This window comes from Sminthopsis crassicaudata, chromosome 4 (genome assembly GCF_048593235.1).
Source record: "Sminthopsis crassicaudata isolate SCR6 chromosome 4, ASM4859323v1, whole genome shotgun sequence".
In the NCBI taxonomy this organism is placed as follows: domain Eukaryota; kingdom Metazoa; phylum Chordata; class Mammalia; order Dasyuromorphia; family Dasyuridae; genus Sminthopsis; species Sminthopsis crassicaudata.
The window spans coordinates 123,353,891-123,377,303 of NC_133620.1; the positions used below are offsets into that span (position 1 = coordinate 123,353,891).

Consider the following 23,413-nt stretch of genomic DNA (forward strand, 5'->3'; position numbering starts at 1 on the left):
TATAGCAAAATAACAAGGTTATTAGGATCTGTTGCTATTGCTGTCGGTCAGTCTTTTTGTGACTCCATGTAAGATAGCATGCTGGATATTTATCCTCCACTATCTCCCAAAATTTGTTCACATTTATATTCATTGTTTTTATGATGATGTCTATCTGTCTCATCCTTTGTCTACCCCCTTTCATTTTGACTTCAATTTTTCCCAATATCACAGTCTCTTCCCATGACTCTTGTCTTCTCATGGTACCATAGTCTTCTCTAGCACCATAGTTTGAAAATATGGCTTCTGTGGCTCTCAGCTTTTCTTATAATCTAATTCTACAATACTACTGGGAAAACACAGCTTTGACTATATGGACCTTTGTCAGCAAGATAGATGCCTTTGCCTTTTAGAATGCTTCCAGATTTGTCATAGCTTTCTTTCCAAGAAGGGAACTTCTTTTAATTTCATGGCCACTGTCACTGTCTGCAGTTAACTTTGAGTCCAATAATATAAAGTCTGACACTGTTTCCATTTCTTCTCCTTTTATTTGCTAGAAAGTGATGGGACCAGTTGTCAAGGTCTGAGGGGTTTTTGTTTTGTTTTGTTTTATGTTAAGCTTCAAGGTACTTTTTACACTCCCCTCTTCCACCCTCATCTAAGGGCTTTTAATTCTTCTTCATTTTCTGCCATCAGACTGTTATCAGACGGAAATGGCTGATATTTCCCCCTGGGAATCTTAATTCTAGCTTTTGATTCAGGCCTGGCATTTCTCATGATGTGCTTTGCATGTAAGTGAAATAAATAAGTTGACAATATATAACCTTGTTGTATTCCTTTTCCAATTTTAAACCAATCAGTTGTTCCAAGTTTGGTTCTGTTACTTCTTGGCCTTCATATAGGTTCATTAAAAGACAAGTGAGATTAAATAGTACTCTCATCTCTTTGAGGATCCACACAGTCAAAAGACTTTAGCATAGTTAATGAAGCAAAAGTAGTTGTTTGATTTTTCTTTATCCATAACTTATTTGCTTTCTCCATAATCTAGTAAATGTTAACAATTTGATGTCTAATTTTTCAGCTGTTTCAAAAACCACCTTTCTCTTCTGGTAGTTCTTAATTCACATATTGCTGATATCTAATTTGTAGAATCTTAAACATAATCTTGCTAGCGTGTGAAATGGGCACAATTGTTCATTAATTTGAACATTTTTTGGCATGCCGTTTTTAGGATTGGGACATAGACTGATCTTTTTCAATCTAGTGGACATTGTTGACTTTTCCAGATTTGCTGGGTATTTATTGAGTGCATCACTTTCACAGCCTCATCTTTTAGGATTTTAAATAGTTCAGCTGAATTCCACTATCTTCATAGCCTTATTATTAACAAGGTTTCTAATGCCTACTTGATTTCATTTTCCAGGATGTCTGGCTCTAGAACTGGAACCATACCCTAGCGGTTATTGATGATGTTAAATTCTTTCTGATAATAGTTCTTTTGTGTATTCTATTGTACCACCTAGCTGTTTGTACCAAAGCAAGTTAGCACCTTTTCTGTAACTTACTGACTTTGAGAATTGCCTAGACCATTGAGGCGTTAAGTTGCTCAGAGCCACCCAGACAGTGGATGTTAGAGGGGGGAAGTATTTACCACAATATTCCTTTTATTTGAACTTTTAGATAGTATTTTATTTGTCCAAATTCATGCAAAGATAGTTTTCAACATTCCCTTTTCAGAACTTTGTGTTCCAATTTCTCCCCTCTCTCCTTTCCTTCCTCCTTCCCTAAACAGCAAGCTATCCAATATAGATTAAACATGTACAATTCTTTTCAACATATTTCAATATCCATCATGCTATGCAAGAAAAATCAGATCAAAGGGGGAAAACGTGAGAAAAAAGAAAAAAAAGAACAAACAACAGCAACAAAGCATAGTATTTTCACCTTTGTTGTTGTTGATCAGTCTCTATATTGCTCTCTCTAGTTGCATATGGCTCTTTCCATCACAAGTCTATTGGAATTGTTTTGAATCTTCTCATTGTTGAAAAGAGCCAAGTCCATCATAGTGGATCATCACACAATCTTGTTGTTATTTACACACAATATCCTATTGAATAATATTTGAAAATTAAGATTATCACAAATGATATTGGTTGTATTAACAACAGAAGAGCTTCCACAAATCAAGAAGTTTTCCAAACTGCTATAGCCTTCTCTACCTTCCAAATACTATGATTGTGTTCTTTACTCTAGCATACTTAGAGAATCCAAAAGGATTTTTCTTTTTTTTAACCCATCTAGAAGCAGGAAATAAATCTCCATAAAACTAAACCACAAAATATTATCCTTAGTGGTGGTAAGTTACTTTCTTACCTCTGCAATATATTCTCTAGCATACTTAGAGAATCCAAAAGGATTTTTCTTTTTTTTTTTTAACCCATCTAGGAGCAGGAAATAAATCTCCATAAAACTAAACCACAAAATATTATCCTTAGTGGTGGTAAGTTACTACTTTCTTACCTCTACCTGAAAGGGTGCAAAATACAGACTTTAAATCTGAAGCCGAAGTAGCAGCCATAACACTTCCTAGCTGGGTGCTTAATCTTTATGGACTTCAATTTTACTAATCCAATAGAGAAGAGATTTAGACTACATGATATCCTAAGTGATTATTTTGATCACTTCAAACTCTAAAGATCCATGAATTATCTATTGCTCTTTAGATTTATCCCTTTTCTCCGGAACTGAACATAATGCCTTTAGTGTTCCCAAACTAATGACAAATCAGATAACAAAGTACCTTTGATTTTCTAGAGTACACATAATTTATGCCAATTTATTATATACCCTTGGATATCAGTGTTGTTTTAGTCCTAAATCTGGACTGAACTTTTGGATGGAGTTTCTTTTCTTTTTCTTTTCTTTTTCTTTTTCTTATTGAAGCTTTTTAATTTCAAAACACAGGCAAGGATAATTTATCACCATTGACTTTTGCAATACCTTGTGTTCCAATTTTCCCTCTTTCCCCCACTCCCTCTCCTTGATGGCAAGTAATCCAATATATGTTAAACATGGTAATAATATATGCAAATCCAATATAGAGATATGTATTTATACAATTATTTTTGCTGAACAAGAAGAATCAGATCAAAAAGGAAAAAAAGACAAAGAAAATAAAATTCAAGAAAACAACAATAAAAAGAGTGAAAATACTATGTTGTGATCCACACTTAGTTCCTACAGTCCTCTCTAGGTGCAGATGGCTCTCCCATCATCACAAGATCATTGAAACTGGGCTGAATCATCTCATTGGTGAGAAAAGCCACATCCATCAGATTCTTGTATAATCTTACCTTTGCCGTGTACAAAAAAATCTTGATTCTGCTCATTTCACTCAGCATCAGTTCATGTAAGTCTCTCCAGGCCTTGCTAAAATCATCTTTCTGGTCATTTCTTACAGAGCAATAACATTCCATAACATTCATATACCATACTTTATTCAGCCATTCTCCAATTGATGGGCATGCACTCAGTTTCCAGTTTCTTGCCACTACAAAACGGGCTGCCACAAACTTTTTTGCACATGTGGGTCCTTTTCCCTCCTTTAAGATCTCTTTAGGATATAAGTCCAGTAGAAACACTGCTGGGTCAAAGGGTATGCACAGTTTGATAACTTTTTGAGCATAGTTCCAAATTGCTCTCCAGAATGGTTGGATCCATTCACAACTCCACCAACAATGTGTCCAGTTTTCCCACATCCCCTCCAACATTGATCATTATCTTTTCCTGTCATCCTAGACAACCTGAGAGGTGTGTAGTGGTATCTCAGAGTTGTCTTAATTTGCATTTCTCTGATCAATAATGATTTGGAGCATCTTTTCATATGAGTAGAAGTAGTTTCATTTTCTTCATCTGAAAGTTGTCTGTTCATATCCTTTCACCTAGATGGTGTTTCTTACAGAATGATAGTTCAAATACATAAGGGTTAGATGCCATAATGTATTTAATTTGGTTCAAGAGTGAAACTCTTCTTGAAGTATTTTCACCATATTGGAAAACTATCTAAATATTGGTTTAGGCAAAGAGAAAATGATGTGAAAATGCAATATTCATAGCATCCCAGGCATGCCAGGTACTATACTAAGCATGGGAGATGCAAAGCAAGAAAACAAGACAGTCCCAACTCATGAGGAGCTTACATTTAAATAGGGGATGATAACATACAAGGCTAATGGTATAGAGGTAGAACAAGTCGGAGAGCAAGCAGGAAGTAAAACTCCTGTGTGGTAGGATTGAAGGTCCTCAAGTTATGACAGTTTAGGGCAGGGACTCACTAATCATGGAGGCCTTCTCAAGGTGGAAGAAACTGAGACAGACAAGTTGGGAGAATGTCATGTGTTGTAATCCTGTTTCAAAGTGGCTATTGGGCTGACCCTTTGCTCTCATTATCTAGCTGTATGATTCATGGCAAGACATTTAACCATTGCAAGACTCATTTTTTCTTTGTGCCATGAAGGATTTGGATTGGATGACTTGCTCCCATGCACTCTACTATTTTTAAAGTGACTTGTTAACTTTCTGGATCCTTAACTTCCATTGAATGTAGACCCACCCTTATGTGGGTATTGCATGTGTGTTGAGAAAATATACAGAAAGTAAAAGATAAGGCTTTAGTCTTCACTGACCCATCTCAATATACTTTCATTATTCAAAGACTAGACAGGCAATGTGACTTAGTGGATGGAGTGCTGACTTAGGAGCCAGGAAGAGCTTCATTAAATGTTCTTTTCAGACATATAGTAGTTATATGACTTTGAAGAAGGTACTTACTCCCTTAGTGCTTAAGGCAATTTTCTAATTCTATAATTTTTAGAGAAAGTGCAGATTTGTATCAATGAATGGAATTTCTTTATCTATGACTTCACAATATCAATGAAATCACACCAATTTAAGAATATTAAAAGTGAAAGTAAATGCACATATAATTTAGACCAAAAAAATTCACTGATACACACACACACACACACACACACACACACACACATATATACATACACATTCAATGTATGAAATCAGAGTATTTTGACCATCTTTTCATTGGATTATTTAGAACACAGGATTAATTTTGTGATATAGAGGTCTCCACCATTAGACTTGCAAAAACAAAGTGAAAGTCAAAGGAATATGAAGCTTGGTTATAAAGAGAAGAATTATTTTGACTTCACATGGGATAGTCATTGTCACAGACTGGGAGTCATATCTGATTCCTCACTGTCTCTCATTCCATTGACAGAAACAGTTGCTAAATCTTATTGATTCTAGCTCCACAATATCTCTTGATATTTGTCACCTTCATTCACATAATTATTGATCTTGTTGAGGCTTTCTTCACCTTTTTCCTATATGGCTGCAGAAGCATACAAATTGGTCTACTTGACTCGAGTTTTCTCCAAAGCATAAGCTTCCTCCATTAGTATCTTCCCATGCTCAGAGAAAAACTAGTTATTGTATTGCATCTACTATGTGCTAGGCATTATGTTAAGCACTTTGCAAATACTAATTTGATCTTCATAACAACTCTAAGGAGCTATTATTATCACCCCTATTTTTCAGTTGAAGACACTGAGACAAGCAGAGGTTATGACTTTTCCAAGTTCACATAGTGAGTTTCTGATGATGGATTTGAACTTCAGTCTTCTTGACTCCAAGCCCAGCATTCTATTTCACTGTACAACCCTTCATCTACAACTATTAGAATATGATTTCCTTCAAAACTCAACTCAAACATGATTTCTTGACTCTCTCAGATGTTAATACTTCCCATCCCCAATACTTATTATTAATTGTGTATGCGTTTTGTATATATTTGTGTTGGAATTTAGTCTCTACCAACAGAAAATAAGTTTCTTAAGGACAAGAACTGCTTCATATTTATCTTTTTTATGCCTAAGGTTTAGCACACTGCTTGGAATGTGATAGATGCTTGAATAAATTCTTACTGATCAACTGGGCATTAATTGAGGGCTCTAAATAAATGAAAAGTTAACTGGCATTAATTTGAATAGAATAGAACTTTGTTTTTGGAAAACAGTAATATGCTTAAAAAAGAATCATCATTAACATTCTAGCTATAATATTAATTCAGCTTCCATTTTGTCTTCACTCTAAATAATATCTTAATAACTAAACATACATACATATATATACATATATATATGTATATATATAATTTTTTTTTTTTGCTGAGGCAATTGGGGTTAAGTGATTTGCCCAGGGTCCCACAGCTAGGAAGTGTTAAGTGTCTGAAATCACATTTGAACTCAAGTCCTCCTGATTTCAGGGCTGGTGCTCTATCCACTGTGCATCTAGCTGCCCCAATTAAGTTTTGTTTACTTTGTTCTTTTCAATATCTCCCATATTATAGTTGTAAGTTTATGTCTATTAAAAAGAAATTAGTAGAGTCAATATGCTATCAGAAATTACATAAATTGCTATTGATTAGAGAAATGCAAATTAAAACAACTCTAAGGTACAATCTCACACCTCTCAGATTGGCTAAGAAGACAGGAAAAGATAATGATAAATTTTGGAGAGGATGTGGGAAAACTGGGACACTAATGATTGTTGTGAAATGATCTAACCATTCTAGAGAGCAATCTGGAACTCTGCCCAAAGGGCTATAAAACTGCATACTCCTTGACCCAGAAGTGCCATTACTGTGTCTATATCCCAAGGAAATAATAAAGGAGGGAAATGGACCTGTATGTGCAAAACTGTATGTTACAGTTATTTTTGTGGTGGCAAATAATTGAAAAATGAGTAGATGCTCATCAATTGGGGAATAGCTAAACAAGTTGTGGCTAATGGAATATTATTGTTCTATAAAAAATGATGAACAAGTTGATTTTAAAAAGGCCTGGAAAGATTTACATAAACTGATATTGATTGAAACAAGCAGAACCAGGAATAATACATTATACACAATAATAGCAAGAATGTGCTATAATCAATTTTGAAAGACTTGGTTCTTCTCAGTGGTTGAGTGATCTAAAGCAATTCCAATAGACTTTGGACAGAAAATGCCATCTGCATCAGAAAAAGAACTAAGGAGACTGAATGTAAACCAACACATGCTATGTTCATTTTTTAAAAAATCTCTCCCATGGTTTTTCCCTTTTGATTTGATTTTTCTCTCTCAAAATGATTCATAAAGCAATATGTGTGAAAAATTAATTTAAAAAAAAGAAAGTCTATCTAAATATAAATTTTCACTAGTGAATGAATGTGAATCACTGTACAGCCTAGAAGAAATAACCCAGTTTTCTTCTTTATATATTAAAAACAAAGAAATAAAAATCAGAATAGTGAAATTGTTCAAGTATCATAATTCATGATAATGAAAGACATTAGAATACCTGAAAAAAAGAATTACACATAACTTTTGTCACCATTCCAAATTTCTAAAATCATCCCTTCTCTCCTCACTTTTAAATTAATAATCTTTGGATCAAATTTAAAATTTTAATCTTTGAATAATATTTATAATTTTAAAGAAAATAAAGTATACATCATAATATCTGTAATTGAATTTAGCAAATTCAGTACTATGTTATATTTGCCTTTTCAATAATCATTTCTCAATTATAAGCTGAGAGATGAATCTCCAACAAAAAATAAAGTGAATAAAAATTGGGAAAGATGTCACTTGGTATTTCTCACAGTGCTCTGGGACTTCCTTTCCTTAGAGCAGTGGGATGTAAGAATTTCTATATTTTTATTTACTCTGATAATTAATAAAAAATGGGCGAAATGCCACGGACACTCTTATGGACTAAAGATGTACTTTTTTTAAGATACAAGGATGTATTCTAAAAATATTCTTTTGCCCAATAAACTGTGAAAGGGGATTAGTCAGGACTGATGGACTCCAAAAATCTGGCTTATCTTTCTCTTTCTCTATATTTAATATGTATTTTTCAGCACACATTCAAATCAATGAGATCCCAAATGAGTTGAGTATCTGAGTTCCCAGAACAAGTCTTCAAAGTTTCCTTTGTAATGAAATTTTCTGTATGCACATAATTTACGACAAGATTTGATATCTTTTACTCTTCAGTTCCTTGTCTATCCAGGAAAATGAGAGAGATAGACTGGAGAGTTATACTATTTTAAGTTCCTTTTTTTTTCTGTTTGTCTCTTTTGCCACCAGTATATAACTCAGTGGAATTCCCTTTTTACAGAAACTTGACAGAATAGATTTGTTTCTTTCTGGGTGTTGATTGAACTGAGACTGGTCTGTTTATGAATCTGAGGAGAATCTACTTGTTCATTCTACAATCCTGATTGAGTGCCTACTATCTATATGTAAGATATTTCTATTGGATAGTATTCATTATTTCATTTGTTACCAGCCTTACAAATCTCCTGTTTTATACCACACATACAATCAGCCACTTATATACTTTCTGGCAGTGGGTAAATGTCATTCTTCATAGTTTGCCTTTTCTACATTTTCTTAGAAACCAGGGGCAAGTTCTGCCTCAGACGGAAGAAGATAAAATAATTCTTTCCTATCAGAAGATTCTCTCTGGGCAAAACCATTGCCAAACAGATTTGCCTTTTCAACTTGTGGAGGGAGCCAAAGGGCTCTTTCTCTTTGTTTTGTTTTTGTCATACATTTTCCAGCCAGCCACTCCATTCAATTCTATTTCATCAACTCTATACCCCATTCCCTTAATTAACTGGCATTTAAAGTGTACAGTCACCAAGTCATAGGACAGAATGGCCTTTTCTTATTTTATTTTACAATTTTCCCATCCTTCAGAAATATTTGTCTGAGATCCCACAATAATGGACATGCTTGTTCTTCCTTTTCTTTGCTGAGGGCCTTTTAAAAATTTATACTAATTTTTGAAATCTGTGAAATTCTGTGATCCTTTGGTCACAGAACTTTTGAGATATAAGGAACTAGAGAAATTAAGCATAATAGTTATCTAACATATAGGGAAATTGAATTTTCATAGAGATCAAATGTGTTGCATTTAGACCATGCCTGGTACATATAGTAAAAGCTTATTGTAATTTGTTATTGACTGACTGATATGGCTGATTTTAGTAGCTGTACATGGCAGTCTAGACTTTCATGTAGGTCCTTAGACTCATAATCTCATCTTTTTGTGTTATAGAATCTGTGCTTTGGTGGCAAGAACAAGAGAGTCAAGGAACTGCCTTATCTCGTCTTAAATGCATGACTTGTTCACACAATTTAAATTTTGGTTTAATTGTGAAAGCACTGAAGGAGACTAATCATTGCACTTAAAAATAGCAGCATTTTAGATTAAAAATCAAGTTTTGCATAACATTAGATTGGGAAACAAACCAAATAATTATTGTATTTCATTTGAGCTCCTATAAATCATGAAGAAGGAAATGAAATTTGAAAATATAACCAAGGCAATATTAATCAAAGGCTCTCAACTCAATCAAAATTTCCCACTCTTTGCTTCTGTTTTTGGACTGAACTTTAAAGACTTCTGAAAAAAAGAAAAGAAAGAAATGAGAGGGTTTTTAAATGTTCCCAGGAGTATACTAATCCTAGTACTTTGCACCATTTGATTATTTTTAGATAATTCTCAAAAGATTTTGGCATTTAAGAGATGGGATTGCACAGCTGCCAGATTCACAGCTGCTAAGTAGTCTGTTGGCAGGTGCCCTAAGGCAGAGAGAGGAAAAACAACCTTCTGTTCAGGAAGGTATGTCTGAGAGTTATGAAAGTGAGGGTTCATTTCCACTATTTCAGAAATATCGATGAAAGCAAAAAGATGAAAGTTCATTTATTGTATTTCAGTACTTAGATGCCATATGTTCATTCAGAAAGAGCCAGTCAATAACTGAAAAGTTAAGGTCTTTCTCTTCATCCGCTTCAGGTTCAGAAAAAAATTAGCTATGTAATACAATGTATAGAGTATTGGACTTTGACTATGGAAGACCTGAATTCAATCTTCTTTCAGATACTTAGTAGCTGTGACTTAGATAGATCACTTAAACTTTCTCAATTTCTGTTTCCTCCTCCCTAAAATGGAAATAATAATAGCACTTCTTTCACAGGGGTTGTTGTAAATCAAATGAAATCTCATATGGATAAGCACTTTGCAAATTTTAAAAGGTACACGAAAAAAGTTGTGAGATAGGCCTGCATTTCAGGGATGGGGGTGGTAGGGCAATAGCACAGAGATGTTAAATGGTTTGCTTCTATCATACATTGTGGCAGGAGTAACACTCAGTGAAGAAAGAGAGAGAGGGCTAGGGTAGTAGAAATAATAATAGCACTTACTTCACAGGGTTTTCTGAGGATGAAAAGAAATCTTCTAAGTTAATAACTTAGTAAATATTACTTGCCTTCTCAGTCAGTTTTATCAGTGTTGGAACTAAAAATGAGTTTCACAAAAGAAGTTGATGTTTCCTTCTGGTTTCTAGCTTTCAGTCTCTCCCTTATACACCTGATACTCCTCAAATCACTGTAACTTTGTAGAAAGAACACATTTTTTTCCCTTTTTATCCCTTGTCCTACCCTTTAAAAATAATCCAAGAGCTTTCTGATGTTTTAAAGTTTTCCTAGAATAAGTCATGATGTAAGAATGGAGTAGGAATCTCAATAACAAAGAAGAAAGACTGATAAGACCTCTATAATCCTCTAAAATTTTTGTCTTTGTTTTGATGGTCTCAGGAAACAGAGGAAAAAATAAGTTATGTTCTTAGTGCTTCCTTTTTCATGAAACTGACTTCCTAATTCTACTAGCTCTTAGTCAACCAAGAGCTTTCTGTCTGTTAAATGGGAATTTAATTTCTTGCTTTCAAATAAAATGACTTGGGTTTGGCAAAGTGATAAGAGCCCTAAGCTTTAATATTCACTCTCTTTTCTCCCACAGAAGACTCTCTTTGTGGTTTCTCACAAGTAAGGAAAATATATTTATTCTCTTTATCCTAAATGAGCAGCTAGCACAGATAGCAATCTTCTAAGGGAGATGAGACATTATCTTAGAATATGACTTTTTTTTGAAGGGCAGCTATTAAAACTGCTAAAGGCCAGGATGCTGGATCATAAAGCATAGGAAAGATGCAAAGATAAGAGATTACAATCAGATATAGGAAATTCAAAGTTCTTAAATATGGAATTAGAACACATGTAAGTGATTCTTGAATCACATCTACATCTATAAATGTTCTGCTAAATGTTATTACTGCTTCTTTTGCTTGTCCTTGCTTTTGATATTTAGCCCAGGTAAGAATGAGTTAACAATAGCAGGTTATTATTTTTCACTTCTGGAGAAATAGAGAAAAATATAGAAAATATAGAAAAATCAAATTGAACAGGAATTTGTTTTAGCTTGGAAGAGTTACTTAAAAAAGAAAACCAACACATTTTGTTGAGAATATTTGGGGAACACTGATGTGTGGGTTCCTAATCTCAGAAATAAAAAAATAGCATGGTTTCAGAATAAATTTATCATTTCATTCTTTTTTCATTGCAGCACTCTATGGAGTTCTATTTGTGAACAACAAGGAGGCTGCTTTTGCCAATTACCGTCTTTGGGAGTCCCTTGGATTTGTCATTGCTTTTGGATACAGCACATATTTGTGTGTCAGCATCAAGTTATATATTCTGCTCGGAGCACTGATTATTTCAGTGATGTTCTATGGGAGTGTTGAGTACCTGCAATATAGGAATTTGCCTGAGACAATTTCTGATAAAATGGAGAACCAAATAGAAGAAACAGTTACACAAACAAAGATGTAAAAATGACAAAGTGCTTGAGGAGAAACTATAAGAAGACCTCAGAATGGTTTTCTCTGTAGAAGCACCAAAGTATTAAATTGTTTTATCAGAACAATTTCAGCATTGGTCACAATACTTCAATGTATGTGTGATCCCATGGATGTGAATATTCTCTCCTTCCATTGGTACAGATCCATCCACGTCTTTTCTTCCTGTGTAATTCTTGTCCATACTCTCTGTCCATACATAAATCCTCCACTGGGAATCTGTGCAATCTTCTGGAATATCCATCCAGATCTTTTTATATTGGGGGAAGGGAGGGTGTAATATTTGGGCTATTCACTAATATCCCTTCCTTTTGCTATTTGACTGGCCTACTTCCCTTCTTATTATATAATTCTTCAATTGTATTGCATACTTCACTTTTTAATTGTTGGAAACATGCTTCACCCCACTTTGGCTAGTCCCTATCAGTTTTGATTTCTTATAGATTGTAGTGTTAAGAGATTCAAAATTATACAGTTTCTCAGAAAGAAGTTTTATATAAAAGAATTGAGTCTTTATGCCAGGGAATAGCTCAGCTTTATTGAAAGTGCTGCACAAACTTCCAAATGCAATGTAATATTTTTCTGCTTATCATTTAACTGCAGTGTCTATAGTTGAGTATACCTGAGGATTTCTTGTCATAGATTAAACTATAGCCTTTTTTATCCTTTTGATTTTTTTTTTTATTGAATAGATGTTACAAGAATTTTTTTTACTAGACTAATCGTCTATCTAAATAAGGAGGTTTTGTGCTACTATGGAGCTTAATAAAGTAGACCAATATCATCTTCAGAATGAAGTATGCCATGTGTGTGTGTGTGTGTGTGTGTGTGTGTGTGTGTGTGCGCGCGCGCGCATGTGTGTGGAGCAAGTTTAAGGTTCCCAGGACTGGCCACATTCTTTTTTGGGTCACCCACCTCTCACTCTTTGACTTTGACATATATTCAATTTTATTCTCTTGATCTCTAAAAAGATCCAGGTGTCGTCTTTTTGATATTTTCTTCATAATCATTAAATTATATCACCTTTTTTTTTATTATTTTGACCCTATCCACCATTCATTAAATATATATTTAATAAACTGGAGAAACGTCTTTTCCCACAAGTGATTGCTTATGTATGAAATCCACTAATCTCTTGTATTAAAATATCAAAAATACAAGCCATACAGTTGATGGACAATGTAAGCAATAATAACATAAGACATAAATAATCATTTACAGTGTTTTTTGCTGTGAGATGCCACCCCAAGTCATCTCAAACTATAATTACAACCATCTTCTCCTAACCTCTGAAAACACAGTCCCGCATCACTCAATTTCTCTCAAAAATCAATTTCATGAAACAGATAGGTAGGTAATACATTAGGTAAGAAGTTGGACTGAACATCAAGAAGATCTGAGTTGAAAAATGACCTCAGACATTTTCTAATTTTGTGATTCCAAGGAAGTCACTTAACCTTTGCCTGCCTCATTTTCATTCAGAAAATAAATAATTGCACTTTTCTCACAGGATTGTTCTGAGAATCAAGTAAGATAAATATAAAGAATTTTACAGACCTCAAATTGCTTGTAAAAGTGATAACAGCTTCTTAAAAGATATCATTTCCTTTCGATATCTCTTCATGGTCAAGACTTTCAGAAAACAGTATACACATACTCTTCATTTATACTTAAGAAGAAAATTGATTTTTATTTTCTCTCAGGTCTAGACTATCCCAGATTTCTTATGAAAAGAAAAAAGTCTAAAGGCTAAGTGCCTCTCTTTTGAACTTTGTATTCAAGAATATGGAATCACATTATAGCAAATAACTCTTACTTACTTGCAGTATTAAATAATATAAACTCAAAGATAAAGGGACAGTTAGCTGGCACAGTAGATAGGCTGGAATCAGAAGAACTTAATTTCAAATTCAGCCTCAGACACTCACTATATGAACCTAATGAGCTGGAGAAGGAAATGGCAACTCCAAATGGGGTCACAAAGAGTTGTCTGTGACTGAACTTTAATGTAGATAAACATTTAAAAAGAAATTTTTCATCTTCAGGATGGAGCGAGAACCCAGTTACATACAAGGGTACTTAGCACTGCTCTTTCTTCCCCCCTCTACCTTCCACACACTCTGTGCTCTTAAAGGATAAATGGGACTATTTTATATTTGTCTTTCTATCCTCAGCCACAGAGAAGGGGCTTAATCAATATATCCTGCTTGGTTCATTTAAGGTAAAGAAGACACAAAAGATTTCAAGAGAACACTTAGCTGAGCCTGAAGAACTCTACTTAACAGAGCCAAATGAATAATATTCTTCAGTACTGAAATAACAGGCAAAAGTGGTTGCTGTACTGCTGGCTATGATCTTGAAAAGATTTATAAATAATGAAAGGAGTTTTACAGAATTAAAGAACATCAAATATTGTCCCTTTCAAGAAACAGAAAGAAAATAGAGTCTACAATACTAGTCCAGGACATTGGACTATGATTTCTAGTTAAATCTAAAACAATATTTTTAAAGGGATATTAATAGATTATAAGCTTCTTAAGGATTTCATTCTTACAGTTGTGTTCCCAACATCTCACACCTGTATCTGGCACAGAGGAGATGCTTCATAAATGCTGTTGAAGAAATTATCCAGAAAAGGAAACAGAGATAATAAAGAGCCAGTATGATTATATCAGGAATAGATTATACCACTCTAACACCATCTTTTTTTTTTTTTTTTTTTTTTTTGCACAGGGTTATTACACTGGTTGCTCAGGCTAATGGTTTAACTAAAGTTTACATAGATTTTATACCACATTTGACAAAGTCTCTCATACTATACTTATATATAAGATGAAGAGATTCAAACCACATGAAAGTAGTCAATGGTATTTGGTATCTAGTAAAATAGGCAGAGTCAAAGAATACTGGCTCTTTTCCACAATGAGATGATTCAGGCCAGTTCCAATGATATTGCTATCAAGAGAGCTATCTACACCCAGAGAGAAGACTGTGGGAACTGAGGGTGGATCACAACGTAGCATTTTCATTCTTTTTGTTGTTGTTTGCTTGAATTTTATTTTTTTCTCATTTTTTCCTTTTTGATTTTATTTTTCTTGTGCAGCAAGATAATTGAATAAATATGCATGCATATATTGGATTTAACATATTTTTTAACTTGTTTAACATATATTGAAGCACTTGCTCTCTAGGGCAGGAGGTGGAGGGAAAAGGGGGAAAATCAGAACACAAATTTTTACATGGGTTAATGTTGAAAAATTAAAAGCTTTAATAAAAAAAGAATAGTCCTTAATAGGCATAGATGGGACAATAGCAGTGTAATAAGAGGCCTTTTGTGAAATGCCCCAAGAATCTGTACTTGGTGATAAAGAGAAATGTCAATATTTGCCAGGCTCTACTTTTATCACTATTTTGCCACTATGACAACTAAAATGTTTATATCTTGAAAGTAATGGAAGGGAGAATGAAGAAATCAGTTCTGATGCAAGCTTCCTGATCGATCTCCATTGTTTCTACACCATGTCATCTTCTCTTTTAGAATTATTTATCTCTGGGTTTGGGGTTATGATCATTTGGGAGAATGAGACCTGGAGGATGGAGCCTTTGAGATTTGATATTACATACCTTTCTGTGAAGTATAGGCTGGCACTAGGACCTTTGGGGAAAAAGCAGATAGCTGGTATTTTTATCAATGGCAATCAATGTTTTTCATAGTTATAAATGGCAAAATGATTTAAGGAATATCAAGCATGATTAATATAAATTTTGACAGATAAATATAAAATCTTGCTTGTGTTTAAGAAAATCAACTTTACAAGTATGGGTTGGGGGAGGTGTGGCTCAACAACAGTTCATATGAAAAAAACAAACTTCTGTTTTAAAACACAAGCGTATACTAGTACACTATAGCCTTAGAGCCAAATCCAGCCCTGTTTTTATACCTTTAGCTAAAAATGTTTTTACATTTTTTTATATTTTAAACACAATAAAAGTTTATATAAAAATGTTTTAAAAAATTTTTAGTCATAGACCACACAAAAATAGTTATCATGCATGATTTGTCCCTGGAATTTAGTTTGCTAATCTTTGTTTTGGCAGTTAGAAAGGCGAATATAGATTAACAGTATAATCTCTTAGGTTTCATCAAGAGAAGATCAATGTTCTGGTCAAAGCACTCCTGACTTAATGTGTCCTATTCTGTACCACACATTTCAGGAAAGAAATAATTTTCAGAGCTCCCAGAGGGAGTAATCAGAATGATTCTGGGCAGTTTCCACATCTTATTGCCTCTTCTCCTGTTATCATCATTCAAGTCAGAAGTTGAGCTGACGTCCTCTGATGTCAATCCATTGTTCTTCTCACCATAATATTTTAGATGAGCTTTAATCTACTTCTGATATTCATTGATCCTATGAAATTATTCAATGCATGGTGTAGCAGCCATGCACAGGCTGCTTGTCCTCATTTTGGGGTATGATTCACAACTGGCAACTGGCTCACAATTAACTGCCAAAGAAGAGTGAGCTCTTGAGTATTGTGAGTTATTATAGGCAGTAGGGGAAATTCTTAGAAGCCCAGCCAAATTCTTTAGCTAGAAGCAGGGTCATTCAATATATTGCTTTTATTTTCTGGGTTTTGGGAAGTCCCATTAAAAAAGTATTTGCCCCCAAATACTGTGCTTGAAATTCCTAAAAAAATGTGGAAAAACATTCCATTCTATAATAGTGAAAAGGCTTTAAAATTTATCTTGTGTATGCTGTGAGCCTTTATCCCAATTTCTATTTGCTCTTATAAATTGAATCCCTAGAGCAAGATTACAGCTCCTCCTCTGAGATCTAAGGTTACTGGTGAAGGCTATTCTTTTATGCTGTTAACATGAGCCTCTATTCCAGCATGTTTTCACCCAATGTTAATTGCCCAGTATTTTTAGTATCTTCTTTATATAATCAATATCACCAATTAGTATCCTCAGTACAATTAATATTAATTTTTACAAAGGAGAGATCGAGATTTTACAAAGGCAGATTACTGAAAAGCTATAGCAAGAAGTACAACTAAATTCCCCAAATCAGAGACATAATCTCTCTCATGCCATTTCAATTTGTGGAGAGAAAGGATTCAATATTTAAAGCAATTTCTACATAGCATTCACCCCACTGAGTTCTTTTCTGAATATGATATAGTTAATGGATGAGCTGCTGTCATTCTCTTTTTTACTACTTTCAATTCATTTTTATACTAAGACAAATAGGTTACTCAGTATTTCATTCTTTACAAGAGACAGACATCTGTCATGGACTTTAGTTCTTGGAACTCTGGGGTAGCTTACTCTCAAAGTTCACAAAGTCACAGCTTAGTCAATGACCATTCATCTAAGATTCAGAAAAAACAAATGCAAAGAGGGAAAGACCAGCACCCCATATTCACAGTCATGTGTGGCTCTGGGTGAGGACATTAAGGTGGAAGATGTGCCTATCCACCTAAAGGTTTCATTCAAACACAACTAAGGTGGAAAAAGGTAAAATTCCTCTTGTGGGAAACTTTTTTCTGCCTCTCAGTCCTATTTCAGCAGCTAAGTTAAAAATATCCCTCTATTTTTAATAATCATTTTTTCAATATATATATGCAAAGATAGTTTTTAACATTCACCCTTGCAAAGTTTTGTATTTCAAATTTTTCTCCCTCCATTCTTCCCATTCCCTCCCCAGAAACAAATAATCCAATATATATTACACATGTGTGATTCTTCTATATATTTACACCATTATCATGATGCACAAGAAAAATAAGATCAAAAAAAGGGAAAAAATGAGAAAGAAAACAACAAAAAAGGTGAAAATACTATGTTGTGATCCACATTCTGTCCCCACAATTCTCTTTCTGGACTCTATCACAACTCTTTTGGAACTGGACTGAAGCACTTTGCTGTTGAAAAGAGCCGGATCAATCAGAATTGATCACTGCATAATCTTGTTGTTGCTGTATATAATGTTCTCCTGGTTCTACACATTTCACTTAGCATCAGTTCATGTAAGCCTCTTTGAAATCATCCTATTGATTGTTTCTTATAGAACAATAATATTCTGTAACATTCATATACCAGAACTTATTCAGCCATTCTCCAGCTGATGAGCATCCACTCAGTTTCCAGATCCTTTCTGCTGCAAAAACATTTTTGCACATATGGGTTTCTTTTCCCTTTTTTACAGATCTCCTAGTGGTACTGCTGGATCAAAGATTAGGTACAGTTTGATAGCCGTTAGGGCATAGTTCCAAGTTGCTCTCCAGAATGGTTGGATAAGTTCATAACTCCACCAATAATGTATTACTGTTTCAGAAAAACTTGCCTCTTAACCATGGAGTAAAAAGACTGAAAAATCATCAGAAATCATACCTGCACCTGCTCTGAGAAAGTGGTTGCCACTGATTAGGATCTAATTACAAATTTACACCAAAGTATAAATCATTCTCATTTTGTATGTGTGTGTGTGATTTTGATGGGGAAAGGCAAAAAATATTAGGCACCTGAAAGTAATAAATAAAATATAAGAATTTTTTTAAAAGCAGGAAGAGGACAAAAGAGAGTAATGACAAGGAGTACTGAAACAAATAATGTCTGCTTCAGAATTTGCTTTAAGTTAGTTTTGGTTAAAAACTTCATAAATTGATATTTTTTTTTTGGAAAAAAAAACATAGCCTCAAAGGAGAACTGACTTTGGCTGTTAAAAATTCTTCATTCATATTTAAATTGTAATAAAAGTTTCCAGGTTCTGTAATCAGCATAATGATAAAATGCATCCAAGATCTTATTGATGAAGTAGACTTGCTAATATCATACATGCTGCATTCTAATACAATGTAGACTTATAAGAACAAAGAATTTTTTTCTGTCAGCCCCAAAGCACACTGCTTCACACATAGAACTTAGTAAACTTGTTTAATTGAATATTATAGAAAGAATAAAGGGTATATAATGAGCATATTAAGAAATGTTACTTGGGGAAGTAATACTATCATCTTCTTGTTTAGTCATTTTCCACTTGTGTCCACCTCTTCATCATTTAATTTGGGGTTTCCTTGGTAAAGATACTAGGGTAGTATGACATTTCCTTCTCTGGCTCACTTTACAAATGAGGAAATTGAGACAAGCAGGGTTAAATGACTTGCCCAGGGTCACATAGCTAATAAGTGCCAGAAGTCAATTTGAACTCAGAAAGATGAGTTTTCCTTACTTCTGCACGAGCTAGCTGCCCTTGTAACTTTTATCTTAGGAGGAGTCATATGACATGTGTATAACAAATTGACAAAAGAGTCAGGAAGACCTGGATTCAAATCAAGATTGGTTTAGGACAAATGCTGATTGATTGATCTGGATAAATCAAATTCTTAGTGTCCTCACAAAAATTTTCTACACCAATGAAATCAAATTACTAGACCAAAATGAAAAGAAAAACAACTCAGAATTACAAACATAGTCAGGCAAATATTCTGTTCATTTTCTTATTCTAATTCCAAGCACATTGTGTGATATGGAACACAAAAAAATGGAGATAGGCCCACACTATAAAGCAGAGCATGGAAATAAGTAGTCTTTTCTCATGCAAATGATGTCCTAATCAAATTTATCTTTAAGAGTTTTAAAATTCTGAGCTCCTGTTTTTAAAAAGTGAGATCTAAACAATAATGACGGGAAGGAAATAGGTCACATGGGAACCATTTAAAACTCTGAAATAAAAATCATGATTAATTGATAGAAGAGTACTTTTAAATCAAAGAAATTTAACAGAAGAGTAATAAAAAAAAATCATAATTGACCTAAGAGTGAATAAATTGCAAACTTTTCAAATGAATATTTTAAGAACTCCAGGATCCAACTAAACAACTTATTTTATCTGGTATAGTTTAAAGCTTAAATTCCTTTCACACAGTAAGTTCTATTTTTTGATAAATTTAGTGTAGGTATGTAAGTACAGCTCAGTCTCAATTAGTGCAAATAATGAATTCCCTGAAGTGGTCACATTATTCAAATTTGCACTCTCTATTTCTATTAGGCTGAAACAGATTATCACAGTTTACATGATTATAACTTCAAATAGTATAAATTTGAATACTTGCAGCCACTGCAGTGGATTCATTATTTGGCACTAACTGATACTAGCTGTACAAACTCTGGGAGCTCCATTAGGCAGATTATCTATAATTAAAACATGCTAGAACTAGCCATGGGGATGAGGAGGCAACCTTCTAGATTCATAATATGTGTCCTGCATAGAGAAAGTGCTCAATATATGTTTGTTGAAATCGAGTTGATCTTCAGTATTTTTGCTTCACTCAAATCTGCAAAGCTGAATGTAGACTTTCTGCAGAAAATTCCTAGGGAGCTTTCTTAATTCAGAGATTAACTCTATGCTTTTATTCTGGTGCATCATAACCAAGATATAAATTTTATTATTATCTTTTAACTTTACATTCATTGCAAGTTTCCCCAGAAATACTTGAGAAAGCTCTAAAAAAGAATATTCTTTCCTAAAATAAGCTATTCTATTTTAGAAGAAAAAGTAATAAAAATAACTAAATCATACAAGAACAAAGAGGAAAAGAACTTTCGCAAATTCTGGATGTCAAATGAGACTGAGGGGGGGGTGCATGTTCATATTTTGCAGAAATATGACTAGGAACAGACCTATTCTGTTTCCAACCAAGGCCCATTGCCAGATCCTTAGGGGAACTGCTCAATACCAAGAATTGAGAGCTGTGTCCCTGGAAAGGTCAAGGCAAAAGATGTTACCACCACCCTTGCCTTATAAATGTCATCAGTTTTGTCCCAAAGCAACCATCATGGCTGGATAAATCTATCTGCAGATTCAGTGTATAATTGTGGCTCTGCAATAATTTCTGGGGGGATTTATCTGGCTCTCTACCTTTACCAATATTTTGCTACTGTGTCTGTATCATAGCCTCTTATCTCTTTAGAATTATTTACTTCTGGGTAGGAGGCAATGATAATTGGGGAGAAGGAGAACCTGGAGAATTCACACTATAACACTCTCTGGATTAAGGATCCTTGAGAAGGATCAGCAAGCTGGCATCCAGAATTGGTTGCCTCTGTCCTTCTGCTGCCGTTTTTAAAAAAAGGATGTAAACATACCGATTGCCATATGGACATGGGAAACAAGAAGCTGCTATTGCACTTGGATCAAGGTGAAACTTCCATAAAGTAATGGGAATAGTACTACGAGCTCTGGTGGCTACAAACTTCTGTGGCAACAGACTTTATAGAGCAGGGATTGGAACAGCATAGAGTGGCACTGTGTAGGGGAGTCCGATCCTACAGCAGAGAAATTTGACCACTGTTGCAACTTCTGTAAGGCTGGTGAGTTGGTGGAAGACTACTGCTTTGTCTTACTGAACTTGCCCTTGATATAGTCCAAGATCCAGAACTGAGGTCCTGGACTCATCTGCTCCCATTCTGTTATTCCTTTTTTTTTTTTTTTTTTTTTTTTTTTTTATTATCCACCAGTATGGAGTGGTTCAGAATATTTTTTTTCTACAAGGAAATAAGCGGGGAAATTGGGCCATATTTGGGGAGATGATTAGAAGTGGACTACTCCACATAAAAATACTCAACCTTTTCCCTTTCACTTGTTTCATTCAATAAGTCCTGAGGCCAAAATGTATTGAGTAGCTGTGTTCTATATGTGTGTGTGTGTGTATGTGTATGTGTGTTAAGGATAGAGAAGTTTCTGCATGGGGAATGGGGCATTCAAAAGTCACAGAATTCAGGTTTGCAAAAATTTGAGTGATATTTCATATTATATTTGTTCCTCTTCACCTATACTTAACTTCAGTGAATTTCTCCCAAATGTTTTTGCCATTTACCTCTTTTATCTTGTCTCACACGATGAAGTGGTTCATTTATTTGTTAAGGTAAAAGTCTCTATATACACAAGTGATGTCATAACATTTCCTCTTCTCTGGCAGAATGCCTTTTCTATCCCCTCATACTTTCAATTATCTTCAATCTCTCCTTATCTGTTGGCTGATTCCCTACTGCCTACAAACCTTCTAATATCTCTCCTATCCCCTCCAAACTCTCACGTAAGCCATTTATGCCCACCCATTATCATCTCATATCTTTCTTCCCTTTTGTGTGTGAATTTCTGGAGAAGACTATGTACAATAAGTTTTTGTTTCCTTTTAATTTCCTTGCACATTTTAACATATACAAGATTAAATTCATTCATTTTTTCCCTGAAACTTTCCTCTCTTCCCATCTCTCTTATTATTTTTGAATTACCTTATTAATAGTGGTGGTACTACATAGTGTTCCAAAGTAGGTTCAGCTTTGACTTCTCTCTCACTGTCTCACACCATCCCCTATCTGGTCTGTTGCCAAATCCTATCAGTTTTTGTAGTATTCCTCTTTTCCTTCTCAAAAACTGTTACAACTGGTACAGATCCTCATCACCTCATTCCTGGACTACTATTAATAGCCTGGTGACTAATGCCCTGCCTCATTTCTTTCCATTGTAGTTTAACTTCCACTCAGCTGTCAAAATGAGTTTCTTAAAGCACAAGTCTGATTATGTCACTACACTACTTAATAATTTCCAGTTTATTAAAGCTGTCTATCCCCTCCAGGATCAAATATAACATTCTATTTAGCATCCTAAGTCCTTAGTAATTTGGCTACCTCTTACCATACTACTTACTATTCTAGTCTTCCTATAGTTTATACCACCACTTCTATCTGCCACCTCTTCCATATTACTTGTGATGTCCGTTATGCATGTGCTCTCTACTCACATGTCTCACTGTATCTGTCAACTATCACCTACTATCACCAAGAATCCTTTCGCGTCTTATGTCTGGCTCCTGCGTTTGTCACTATCTTCAAAGTCCCAGCTAAAATTTCACATTCTATAGGAAACTTTCTTGATTCACTGTTCATTCTAGTACCTTCCCTTCCGTTCATTATCCTAATTTGGTTTGCATGTATGTTTATCTATATCTATATCTATATCTATATCTATATCTATATCTATATCTATATCTATATCTATATCTATATCTATATCTATATCTATATCTATATCTATATCTATATCTGCTTGCCATTTCTTTTCCATTAGACTATGAGCTCCTTGTAAGCAGGGACAACATTTTATCTTTCTTTGTACTTAGCACAATACCAGACACATAGTAGAAAATGTAAATGTTTATTGACTGGCTCTATTATCTACTAGCTAAAATTCAAAACCAGGCAATATTGTGTTTCAGGTGTTTAGCACTGCTGATTAAAATTATTGGCCATGGAGATTAAAGAGTAGCATATTTATAAATTGTCTTCCAGTTGCTATTCAGGATACAGCAATCCTTTTGGAAGAGAAACCACATATGTACCAGAAAGGAACTAAGATGTCTCCCAAGTTAGTGTGATACATGGTGGGCAGCCAATCTAGGTAGTTGGGTAATGCACTCAAATCAAATCAAAACTTAGATATTTACTAGCTGTGTGACTTTGAATAAGGCACTTAACCACTCTGTGCAACAGTTTTCCCGTCTGTAAAATGAGGATAACAATAGCATTTACCTCTCAGGATTGCTTTGA

At 34.4% G+C, this 23,413-nt stretch overlaps 1 protein-coding gene and 1 long non-coding RNA gene across 22 annotated transcripts in view; one reads left to right on the forward strand and one right to left on the reverse strand.

Annotated features, from left to right (window-relative positions):
- LOC141565771 (protein unc-93 homolog A-like) overlaps nt 1–11,870 on the forward strand; it is a 234,147-nt gene extending 222,277 nt beyond the window's left edge. For all 18 annotated transcript variants that reach the window (XM_074309320.1, XM_074309329.1, XM_074309318.1 and 15 more), the window contains one exon: nt 11,511–11,870. In XM_074309320.1, the coding sequence (XP_074165421.1) occupies nt 11,511–11,776 (266 nt within the window). In that variant the 3' untranslated portion in view covers nt 11,777–11,870. The remainder of the gene's footprint in view (nt 1–11,510) is intronic.
- LOC141565772 (uncharacterized) overlaps nt 1–23,413 on the reverse strand; it is a 67,394-nt gene that overhangs the window by 18,811 nt on the left and 25,170 nt on the right. For 2 of the 4 annotated variants that reach the window (XR_012489115.1, XR_012489116.1), the window contains one exon: nt 1,924–2,086. The exons of 1 other annotated variant lie outside the window; for it this stretch is intronic. This is a non-coding gene — a long non-coding RNA (uncharacterized LOC141565772). Of the gene's footprint in view, nt 1–1,923; nt 2,087–3,332; nt 4,063–23,413 lie in introns of those variants that run through there. One more of the 4 variants, XR_012489117.1, reaches the window with a different exon arrangement.